This window comes from Eublepharis macularius, chromosome 4 (genome assembly GCF_028583425.1).
Source record: "Eublepharis macularius isolate TG4126 chromosome 4, MPM_Emac_v1.0, whole genome shotgun sequence".
Lineage (NCBI taxonomy): Eukaryota > Metazoa > Chordata > Lepidosauria > Squamata > Eublepharidae > Eublepharis > Eublepharis macularius.
The window spans coordinates 140,860,681-140,873,187 of NC_072793.1; the positions used below are offsets into that span (position 1 = coordinate 140,860,681).

At 42.6% G+C, this 12,507-nt stretch overlaps 1 protein-coding gene across 6 annotated transcripts in view; it reads left to right on the forward strand.

The window, feature by feature from the left end:
* FOXP1 (forkhead box P1) overlaps window positions 1-12,507 on the forward strand; it is a 714,752-nt gene that overhangs the window by 651,378 nt on the left and 50,867 nt on the right. For all 6 annotated transcript variants that reach the window (XM_054975302.1, XM_054975305.1, XM_054975306.1 and 3 more), the window contains one exon: window positions 205-292. In XM_054975302.1, the coding sequence (XP_054831277.1) occupies window positions 205-292 (88 nt within the window). The remainder of the gene's footprint in view (window positions 1-204; window positions 293-12,507) is intronic.

A 12,507-nucleotide genomic window follows, 5' to 3' on the forward strand; every position in this document is an offset into this window, starting at 1 on the left:
ACAACTCTTCTGCAAAGTTTTTTCTTTAATTTGAGCGATTTGTTTATGGGAAATAAAATGCCCTATGTTAGCAAACACTGTTTAAAAGAGGGCAGAGGTACTTTAAAAAGAGACACATTTTTCTGACACTCATCTTGGTATTTACTTACTTTTCTCTTTTTGTTTTATCCATTTCACTTAATGGTTTTCTGTGTGTTGTTACAGACATCTCAACAGTGAGCATGCGCTGGATGATAGAAGTACAGCCCAATGTAGAGTACAAATGCAGGTTGTACAACAGTTAGAACTGCAGGTAAAGATGACATTTTTATATTGATATTGCCTCTATGTTAATGGAGTTGGATTAAATGAGTTCTGCTTTGCCCAATTGTCATTTGAACTGGAGCTTTCAAAATTTACTTGCAATAATTCTTTAAAAGTAGTTATGGAGATTGCAATTTGGCTTCCTCTTTATACATTTAGTAATAAATGCATTAAGTTATTTGGAATTATCAGTACACATTTTAATGTCTTTTGTGCCAGAATTTGGGTTTTGGTGAGGGGTGTGGTGAGGGATGTTATATTGGTAGAATGAGAGCAATTTACTATTGTTTTTCAAGCCTTGTCCATGATTAGACTGGATATCATTTTTTGTATCTGAGAACTGCTCACTTATGTATTTTTACACACACACACACACACACTCATATAATATATTTTTGATAAGAAATTAATATATGTTTATGCATCGAAACTGATTTGTATTTATGCAATGTCAGTTTCTAATGGTTTTATTAAGTGAGTGCAATTAGAGCTTATGATAATATGCAGTTGCAGTATTATAACGACCCTTTATGTAACTGTATTTCAAAATGCTTCTGAGTCTTCTCTGTCTCTTGCTGTCTCTTGCTGTTCTTTATGGGTTGACTTTCTTTATATATAAGAAAGTGGACAAAAGGTTAGCTAAAGAAGACAAATTAAAACAATGTTGTACATTATATAGTTACCATTCCTCCAAAAAAAAAACCATTCTATTTTGTATGCAAGATGGTAATGTAGAGATATATGGAAAGCCGTGGGCTAAGTGCAGAAGATAATTACATTTGGAATTTTACTGAGTTAGTCATTTACAGCTTCAAATGGTTATAAAGAAAAATCAGCAAAAACACACTTAAACGTTTTGTTGTTACTTTTTCACGATAACCATGACTTATATTTTTAAAATCCCTTTTATCTTCTTATCTCATAAATTAGACATTTTTCTTCAGATTTTACTTATGGTCACAATGTTCCTTCAGTATTAAATATTTTAATACAACTTCTGTGAGAAAATCAAACACTTGGTGATAACAACTTCCTCAAGACTTATAATATGAAAAATGTTAAGCAGACAGAAATCGGTTTTTCTTGCTGCTAAAATTACCCAAAAAAATGAATTGCAGTTTTTCTGGTAAGCTCAGAGGAGGTTATCCATCAGGTAAATGATTTCCCCAGTGGAATGTGAGAGATGTAAATTTGACCAGCATGAAAACTTCCAAATATAAGAGTTTCAACAACAGGAAAAACTGCTTACAGGAGCTGTAGAGTGTCAGTCCTTCAAAGTTTTCAAAAAATGGATAGTACAGCCCCTCCTCCCATCTCTCAAGAGTGTTTTAGGCTTATATTTCCCTATTTTATAATACAATCCTAAACATAGTTGCTCCAGTCTAAGCCCATTGATTTCTTAGGATTGTATTGTTAGAAATGCTTTTGGTGGTGGTGTTTTTTCCTCTCAAGTATGTACTAGCGAGAGATCAGAAGTAGAGATGGGCACGATCCGAATTACGATCCAAAAAACCCCACGATAATGGCGATCACGTGATCATGACTCAGCGGATCGTGATCGGCCATGGCCAACGATCCAGCGATCGGGAGGGGGGCTGGATCGTGCTCGGATCAGGAAGCCAGACACTCAGGCGCCAGTAATCTATTCCCGGGGCAACGGAGCCAGGGGAATGCCTGAGCTGTGTTTGCCTTCCTTCTGTCGCCCTGGAAACCCGAATGGAAGCCCAGCTTTCCTTGATCAGCAGGGCTTCCTTCCAACCACGGAGCAGCAAAGCAGTCACCAGTTGGGAGAAGACACCCAGGGGAGGGAGGGGGAAGGGGGTGTTCTGTAGCCATGGGCACTCCAATCTCATCCCTGCAAACCCTGATAGGCAGCTCTGACAGCCAAACACAGAAGGCCAAACACAAACACAGATGCCGCCGGCATCAGCCACCGTTCTTTTCTCACCAGCGTGCTCCCTTTTGGCCTGGCGGATGGGCACATGGGGGGGTGCCACCGGCGAGCGGCCAGACCCCCTGCCCCCTGAGGGGAGGCGGCTCGTTGCCGTCTCCCCGTGCCCGGTGGCTGCCGCCAACACTCACCTTCCCACATAGCTGGGAATAGCAGCGCGCCCCGCTTTGGCATCCACGATCCATGGATTGGGAACGGGAGATGATCGGTGTGGATAGTTTAGTCGGGATTGTCACTGGCACCGATCCACAATCAGCTGGATTGGCAATTTTTTTGGGATCGTGCCCATCTCTAATCAGAAGCAGGCTTTAAGCTCCTCTGCTCCTCTTCTTGAAGGTAGAAATGAAGAAGTGGAGGATGAGCTGCTGGTTCAGTGTTGACTTCTCTTTCCAGTCAGAAAGGGCAGGAAGGGATTGTGTAAGCCTGTGGTTTCATCTTTCTAGGTTGCATCTTTGAGTGAAATAACCACGTAGTGTTGTTGGATGGACTTAAATGACACAATGGATTTCTTCCTGTTTTATTATTTTATCTGTTTTGTTGCCAGAGTTGCTTTCTTTAGGGTTTTACCTATGACCAGCAAACAGAGATATTGTCCCAATTGTCTTTGCAGCTCCACCTCTTAACAGCTTTGATGCCAGATATGCAGGTTTTCTAGAAATCAGAGCAAGGATGAAAATGTGGCATCAGTGAGGCTAAAGCTAGGGCCTTACAAAGGGCCAATTCCATAGATTGGCAGTGATGACAGTAAATGCACTCCCATATGAGCAGTAGTGGTATTGGCCACATGCAGTAAAAACATTTGAAGGGAAAATTTCCACCTGGGTTCCTATAAGGAGAGTCTGTCTGTCAGATATGTAGGCTATGAAAGGCTGTCATGCTAAGCACCAGCACCTCAGACAGAACCCAGAAGCATATTGGAAGTCAGTGTTTGTTTTCATATTAGCAGAGTATGGGCATAGAAACTGCTCCCAGTCATCCACTAGGCTATTATGTTCTGTATCAGGTAAAGTTTCAGAGTTGTCTTCAAGGACAGTTTAGGATGTACAGAGGCATGAATTAATGTGGCTAGGTCAGAGAGCATAATTTACAAATAAGAAGAAAAAGGAAATAAGAAAAATGAAGATGAAAGAATCCTATGTTGTTATTATGAGATTTAATTCACCATTGTATCATATGGACATTTTTCATTGGGGTGAATTATAATTTGGCAAGTTTAAGGATACTAAGGACAGTTATAGTTGCCATATTTAAGGGTACTAAAGGCAAACAAGACCTTGGCCTCTTTGCTACTTCAGCAATTTTGGAACTTTCTGGGTTCTTACTATTTTCATTTCATAAGTTTTGATTTTCTTCATGGTTAACTGATAGAAGTAACCTACCACTTCACTGTCACTAGGCCATACTGCAAAAGCAAACAGTTCTGAAGTAGTTTACCAAACCAGTCTTATTTAGCTGGCAGACCGTAATTTGTTTGCTCATTGGACTGCATAGCTGTTTTGCTAGTGTACGGCTTTATTTTGTCCAGTGCACAATACTGTTCTGTAGATTTGTTTTACTTAGCGGAATGCTAAGTTATTTTGCTCTGTCTATATCACTGTCTTACATATAATGTGTATATGCTTATCATAATTACGGTTTCTGTGTTTGTTCACTTTATGTGAGTTATTCCTTGTAATTAATAATAACCGTTCACATGCCTATTCAGGAGGACATCCCCTCCGTCTTTCTTTGTTTCTCCCAGTACTGAGTACCTTCTGCCCTTGTTTTTCAGAGGTGTTCTCTTCCTTCTTTTTGTGGTATTTAAAGGTACTGCATTTTAACCAACCCAAATGCAGAAACTTTGCCCAGGATGTCTTGCAGTTATTAGGGCTTAACTGTTATATTAATCAGTAAAAGCTTTGGCTGATTGAATGAGGCTCATTTTTAATACCTTTGAGCAATTTTTAATTGGTAGAGTTATGAGCTGAAGGCATATTTGTTTAAGTTACTTTGGTTCCACTGTAATAGAGAATGGAAAAAGAAAATATTCTAATGACCTTTCCTTCAACTGGTGAGAAGTAGTAATTTTTAAAGTAAATTGTGATACCACACTTTATTTCATTCCTCAAAAGGATACCTATATCACAGTTTTGTTGACCTATTTAAATGTAATCATGTATTTTGTGATCAATCAACTAAATCTTATTTAATTGTTGGACAGCTTTAGCATTTATGCTTGCTTCTCTTCGAGGTGGCACACTTGAAATATTGGTATGGCTGTTCCTTTGAAGACCACTAATTGAATTAGTCAGAAAATTTCCATTCATACATTGTCTTCAAAGGCTTTTATACACAGCCAGTTATCATGAGGTAATGTTGTCTACATGTGGTAAAGTGCCCCCATATCCAGAGCATAGCCTTCCAGTTTCAAGCTTAGGAGAGAATTGTAAGAGGTCTCCTGTGTCATAAAAATACATAATGTGATGAGTGATTCTCAGATAAATGTAAAACATTAATTAATTGTGCAAATAATTTCAAGACTGAAGTGACTAAAAATGTGAGGGAAAATAAATGGTGAGCCAGAATACTTACACAGTTAGCATCTTGTGTGGACAGATATATATTCCATTAGTTCATAGCTGTGCTGACTGTAGCCTGCACTGCACTTGGCTTGGCAGTTCTTGAGTTGGCCCTCTTGACTCCTGAGATGATGTGTGCTTGCACTGCCTCTGAAATAGGCAGAGAAAATGGAACATTGATTGGCTCCTATGAACTCTCTAATAATAAATGTAACATAGTAGGGTTGTGCTTCCTAGCCATGAATCTCCAGCATCTCCATACACTTTACACAGCTGTTTTTCTGCAGCAGTTACGTTTTAAAAGTACCTTTAAAAACCCATATATTGTATTTTGCGTCAGCGCTCTTGGTTCATCTGGGTGATAGCCCCTAGCAAGTTAGCAGAGTTCCCAAATCACTTTTCTGTTGAATCTTCTGAAACATCCTTTGTGTGTTTGGAGCTTTGAAATGATAGTGAGTGAATAATGGAGATGCTGCAACTGCTGCTGCTAGCTGTTCACCTCTACCCTTGCTGCTCCCCCCCGCCCGGCTCATTCCTTGCAAGGATTTGTGTGCCCATTGCCCAAAATTATGAGGTCCATCTATGTCCAGTTTGGTCCAGCCTGATCCATAGTTGCTACACATAGTCATCACTGCATTCCTCTGTTTGTGTAGCTGTTGGATTAAATGCTTCCCCCCCCCCCCATAAAACTAAACTACATGTAGGGATTAAAAATGAGCAAAATAACCTGTATATTCAGAACAATCTGTGAGTGCTTCTGTGGTTGGTTAGAGTTGTTGGCAGTTTACTAGCATGAGTTATGATAAAGTAGGCCCAAGCTAGGGATCCCAGGTCCCGCAGTGACAAGGTGAGTGCCACCCCACCCATCCCCCGCCTGCCAAGAGGGTAAGGGGATCTGGCAACCCTAGCACAAACACACTAGTTACACATCACAGAATATAATATATGCCACTGTTTCTCTACACAAGAAACAGTGGCATGTATTGTAGTATATTACAATTGGGGACCTGCAATGATTTGCAGGGGACATCTCATTTCCCCCTCCCCCACAATGTCCTCTTTTCCTTCCCTGCACACCAGAGCCTCTCCCCTTTTCTTGCTTCCTTCTCTCCTTCCCACCCACCTTCGTCTGCCCTCTGTCTTCACCTCCCCCCCAACAGCCTCTTCTGTAAGACCCAGTTGCATGATAGGGAACCTGCAAGGACTTCCCAAGGATACTTCCATTTCCCCTACCCACACTATTTCCTCTTTCCCTCCTCCTGGCAGCCTCAATATGCCCACCTTTCCCTACGGCCTTCTCTCCTTTAAACCCCCAAAACAACTTTTAACTATCTTCCATCTTCACTTACATTTCTTAATTTACTTCATTTATATACTGCCTTTCTCCACAATGGGGACTCAAAGGAGATTACATCATTCTCCTTTCCTAGGTTAGGCTGAGAGTGTGTGATGGGATCAGAGTCATCCAGTGAGCTTCCATAGTAGAGTGGTAATTTGAACGTAGGTCTCCCATATCCTACTCTGAAACTCTAACCACCACTATGCTGGCTTTGGCGGGGGGGGGGGATGGCTGCTGTTGAGCAGTAGCAAACAGCCAGGCCTTGGAGAAAAGCCACTTGAGTTAGGAGGCAGCTCAGGATGGAGGAAGTAGGGTTACCAATCCCCCAGTGGTAACAGGAGATCCCCTGCTTTCACCCTCCACCTCCCACCACCACTCACCTGGCTGATGAGGGGAAAGGCACAGGAATAGGCCTCCTGGGCATGCTACTGGGGTAGCGTGACAACGTCACTTCCCAGGAATGACATCATTGCGCCTCTCCAAGACATAGGGTTGCCAGGCCCCCTCGATCTTCCAGCAGGAGATAGAGGCCTGGCTCTTACCTGAGGGGGCTCCTGCAAGGGCGATGACATCAGTTAGTGACGTCACCATGCAGCCCGTTTGGGTGCAGATCGGGCCCGTTGTGGGCCCCTGCGGAGCGCAGGAGCATTCCTGCGCTCTGCAGGGGCCCACAACGGGCCCAATTCACGCCAAAACGGGCCCAATCCGCGCCCATTTTGGCACGGATCGGGTCCGTTTTGGCACGAATCGGGCCCATTTAAGGCCCCTATGGAGCATGGGAGCATTCCTGCACTCAACTGGGGCCCACAACGGGCCCGATCCACGCCTGTTTTGGCGTGGATCGGGTCCATTGTGGGCCCTTGCGGAGCACAAGAATGCTTCCATGCTCCACAGGGGCCCCAATCCAGGCCAAAACAGGCCTGATCCTGGCTGCTGCTGTGCGCGGGGGCACGCAGCACCATAGGGGGGGCGTGCATTGAAGGTGCGTGGCCCCCCCAGCTAGCCAGGTAGGTGGGGGCGGGGGTGGGGGCGGGGGATCCCCCGCCCCCACCGGGGGTCTGGCAGCCTTACCGAGACAGCTCCCACAGTTCGCAACAGGCTGATTTAGGCCCCAGGTGGACCCATTTGAGGCCCAAATTGGCCCGGTACAAAGTGCGTGTGCACTCCTGCGCCTGTGTAAAGACATTGCCCAGAAGTGATGTAATCACGCAGGCGCGTGCACAAGGGACACAGAGAAGGCGAGTGCCTCCCGCCAGGAGTGTAAGAGAACCTGGTAACCCTAGGAGGAAGGTTTCCAGCTTTGCTCAGTAGAGTGGTAGGCCAGTGACTTGTGGGTAAGCTACAAATTGAAAACTGGTTTGTGGTGGTGTCTTCTCTTTATATTTCTCACTCTGCATCCTTTGTATACCCACAATATATTATCTTGTAGAAACTAAATTACATCTGAATCAGGGTGGGGGGGGTGTTGCATTGATTTAGTAACATTCCTTGAGAAATGCACTTCCCTTCAATGAATTCATATGTTCTGATAGAACTAGGGTGATCTGTGCAAAGATAAGGTTTTCTGTATGTAGTTCCTATTTCTGGCTTAGGACCTTTAGGTATACAAAGACATTACACAGAAGGTAAGTCATATCCAGCATTCACTGGTGAGGGCTCATTTTGCTGAACAGATGTTTGGTACTATTTGATCTTGGCAGCATCAGTGACTCTGTTTGTGGGATGAAGTGTGGCAAAGAGCTACTGTGCCATACCATTCAGCTAATTTTTGTGTAGCTTCATTATTTAGCGCTAAGCTAAAATTGGATTCAGACAACCCATTAATACATGTTCCACAAGGTGATTATCAGCTCATTGCTTGCAAATGCTAGAGTCAGTATTGAGCCAAAATGCTGGAGTAAATAAAAAGCCAAAGTAGATGCTGGTTTCCAACAACCAAGTAATGGTGCGGGAGAGGAATAACGAAGGAATAAGGGGTGTATCTTTTGTTTCAATAATGCATTTGCCACCTGCATTTTCAGATGCACCAAAAAGTATAGCTAATGTAACACTTGTATTATGTTAGACACTCATTCCATAACCACAAGATGATAATGTATTTGTCATTGAAAAAGAAAAAAAATAGGCAGGTACTCTTTAAAAAGGTGAACAACTCTCTTCCTCTGAGATATTCACAATGTGCCAAAACTGCTTGTTGTTTCCATCATGAGTAGCAGGTATCAAGGCTCTCCATTTTTTCATCAAAGTTGCCCTTTTCTTGTAGATTACTAGTTGTTTCCATCTCCCCTTAGCAATCTTAAATCTGGTTAAGGTATATTCTGATCTCCTCAGTCTAAACTCCTTATGGTAGGCTCTCACTTTTCTTAGGCGCACCCAGCATTCATAATCATACCAATTGTTCTTCCTTTGCTTTAATTGATTAAAGCAAGGTAGCTGATACACAGATTTGCAAAGATCTATTATCTAGCTCAAAGGATCATAATAAGATGTCACCTCAACTGCTGAGGCACATTTGTTGCGCAAGATGCAGCATTCTTGCGAATGGATTACAGAGCTAATTTCTTGTGCTATCTGTGGTGTCCATTTCCTTATTTTTATTCTCTGGTTGATCTGCTCTGCATATGCAGTTGAAGATGGTGCCTTAGAGCCAAGCTACAAGTGATGCCTTACACAGGTTGGACACTTGTCAGCTTACCTCAAGTTTTGATGTAAAATGTAGGCATCTTGGTTTTACAGCTTGGCTCTCCATTACAGCTGCAAGACCAAGATGCCTACATTTCCCATCAAAACTTGAGGGAAGCTGACAAGTGTCCAACCTGTGTCAGGCGTCACTTGTAGCTTGGCTCTTAGCTGCTTGTTTATCTATGGTTAAAGTTAGCATAAGGGGGAGATGGTCACCTCCAAGAAAGTTACCCACTTTAAAATCACAGATCCTGGTTAACACCTCTTCCAGTATCAGGCAGCAAGTTATTGTGCTGGAACCTATATGGGTAAAACAAATAAGCACCCCTTCAGGATCCACCAATTTATTCCCAGGTTATGGGAGAGTACTAGATTTATTAATTGTTTACCAGCTAGATTTACCCCGTGGTACCTTCCTCCTCTGTTTAGAAGAAGATATGGGAGGTCTTCCTTGTCTGGGTCAAACATCTCTAAAATTATATTAGATCCATTTGCACCAATTCAGACATTAAAGTCCCCTGTTATTATTAAATAATGTTTTGGTAGCCCTTCTCTCGCTTCTGAGATGAATTCATCCAGAATTTAATCTTAAGATGTTGTTACTGTTGCTGCTGACTTGTAACAGACGTATCTGTATTGCTCATTTGTGTATGAAGTGCTTTACAGTTTCATTTATCCCCTCAACGTTTTTGTGAGGATGGGTTCATTTAGAGAGAGGGTGCTCTAAGGTCATTTTGCAAACTGTAATAAGAACATACACATCAGTTTGTATTTTTCTCTACTGTGCACTGCTTCCTAAAAGAGCATGGTTAATACGCAAGTGCAATTTCTCCTACAATACCATTAACATATGCCATTGTCAGACCTTAGGAGCCCTCTTTGGTGCCACGCTGATGAGAGCATGCTCACACCCGTGGCCTATCAAGCCCTAGTGACTCCTTTTGAATGATCTAACTGAGCAGCAGGGAGTTGCTAATGGAGTGATGGATTCAGAATGGTAAGGTTCCCTGACCTGTAGAAAAACAGCCTAAAGAGTCCTCGGATACCTCACTTTCTGTTTGCTGCTTCGAAAGTAGGAGGCTCTTTCACTTGGCTTGCAGTTTGTGCATGCGCTCCTGAAATGCCTTTTGCTCCAAAATTATCTCTTTAGATTCTTGCCATAAAAGGCTAGCAACTAAAACAAGAAGAGTATATTTTGGTAGTTTCATATGACAAGGATTAGAGGTAGGAATAAGACAAAACATCAAGATGACCATTACTGCAGCTTGCCTCTCTGATGAAGAAATGGGGCACTTTTTTCACAACATTATGAACAGCAAGGGAGAAAATTCCTTTGTTTTTTAAAGTTGCTCTTAGGAAGTGTAGGAAAGCAAACTTTAAATCATTTTTTTCCTGAATTTAGTCTAACGATGTATAATTTTATTTGTTTTATTTCATTTATACTCTGCCTTTCCGCCAATGGGAACAAAAACAGCTCCCATCATTCTCCTGCCCTCCATTGTTTTGCTCACTAATACCACATGAGGTGTAGATTAGGCTAAGAGGACGTGAGCCATCCGCAAAAGCCATCCCCAAAGCCATCCATTGAGCTTCTATGGCAGAGCAAGTATTTGAACCTGGTTCTCGCAGGTACAAGTAAAGGGAGATGGTGTGGCGCCCAAAGACAGGATGGGTGGAAAGTGGTGTTGGTCGGCTTTCTTGCTTCAGCCTTGCCATAGCATACCCTCACAAAACCAGGTAGAGTGATTTGCATATTAAATTATTTATGCTTGTGAACATTATTAATATGCAGATTGGACATGCTAGATTAGCATATCTCCTTTGTGTTATTTTCAAAGTTATTTTATCTATATACCAACCAAACGCCAGAGGCAATGGTAGAGGGAGTAATGGAGAGCGTTCCTGTCTGACTATTTTTCATTGTCAAGAAAGTCTGTACTCCCACAAGGGTCTTCCTTCTCTTCTCCGAGATCAGAACAGTGGATTTTGGCAACAGGTTACTCTACTTTGACTTGTGGCCACTACTTCACTATTTTATTGAATACTGCCACAAGTATTCTAACTTGGTCAGTTAACATGAATAGGAAAAGGTACTCCCAGCTTGTAGTGGTAGTGATGGTTGAGAGTGCCCTCAAGTCAGAGTTGATTGATGGCGACCCCTGGTGAGGTTTTCATGGCAAGAGATTAACAGAAGTGGTTTGCCATTGCCTGTCTCTGCAACCCTGGTCTTCATTGGAGGTCTCCCATCCTATTACAAACCAAGGCTGACCCTGCTTAGCTTCTGAGATCTGATGAGATCAGGCTCACCTGGGCTATCCAGGTCAGGGCATCAGCTTTGCAGCACATGATGCAAAATGTCTACAGGATGCTCTTGGTTACTTTGTCTTGAATATTTAAATACAAAGATGAAAAGCTTGACACGAGTTGAAAATAAGCTGAAAAATAAGAGGCAGGGGGTGGCAAATTATAGTAGAGTGGTAAAAAGTGCTGGAACCTCTTGGTGAACTACTTCCTACAAAATGCTTGGCACCAGCTTCCACACAGCAGTGCTTCCAGGGGATATCATGCTGCTGCTTGTATGCCGGAAACAGACTTTATACTCTTTCTGTCCCAGTTGGTCCAACATGCGTTGTTCAAACAACTCTTGCCAAAACAACAAGATAACTTTATCAGGCTACAAAACACCAATAAATATGTACTGTGACTCCACTGGGAGCTTCAAACTAGATTTTTCTTGCCTCATGCTTGAAACTGAGATGTGTAAGACTCAAAGCAGTTTTGTTAGGCACGGTAATGAGCTGTTGGGTGGGCTTAAAATTTCCATGTGGCTAGCGCAAACCTGTTGTTTGGCCTATGCAGTTAGCAGTTCTACCATATGTAAGGTAACATGTGAAGTAGTTGCTCTGTGCATAAGGAAGTCCCTTCCTCTTTTGTGAGGGAAGAAACAGAAGTAGGGCTTCTGTACACAGCTCCATCTTCCATTGTATATGCATGGTGGAAGAGAGGTATGCGCATCTGATCCTGTGTCGTGGATTATTAGCCTGGTAACAATACAAGTTGGGCCAGCCTCTGTTCTTCACAGCTGCCGAGCAGTTGTGTGCTGGTGGCTATGGTCCCTAGTCACCTGTATCAGTAGCATTATACGTGCCATCCTGCAAACAACAATAATCACATAAACTATGTGAGCTGTATAAAGAAGTTAAATAGATATCAGGGAATTAACACAGTGCAGTACCAAAGCATCGAGTACAACAATGATCACATTTTAGGATTTCTCTGAGTTGCATTCCTTCTTCTTCTGCTTCACCTTTCCCACCCACCCCTACCCTCCAATTCTCTCGTTTTTTTCCTCCTGGTCCTGAGCAACCTTTCTCCTTTTACATAACCTGCTTTGCCACATGAGTGATTTCATAAAATGTACCTGAAAAGTCGTGCTTGCCATTTAGCCTTTGCTGGCATGGAAGGAGACATGTTACTATGAGTTTTGTCTTGCAAGAGCAAAGTTAGAGAGATCACAGACAACTAAAAGGAAATCAAAACCTCTTTTGTCATTTAGTAGCCAGAAAAGGGTAACTGCTTTTCTTGCTTGTCAATCAATCCTAAAAGCTTTGGTTTTATAGGCTTTTACAGATCAGGGTGGCCTTGCTGATTCCTAGTCAGGAATAACTGATCTA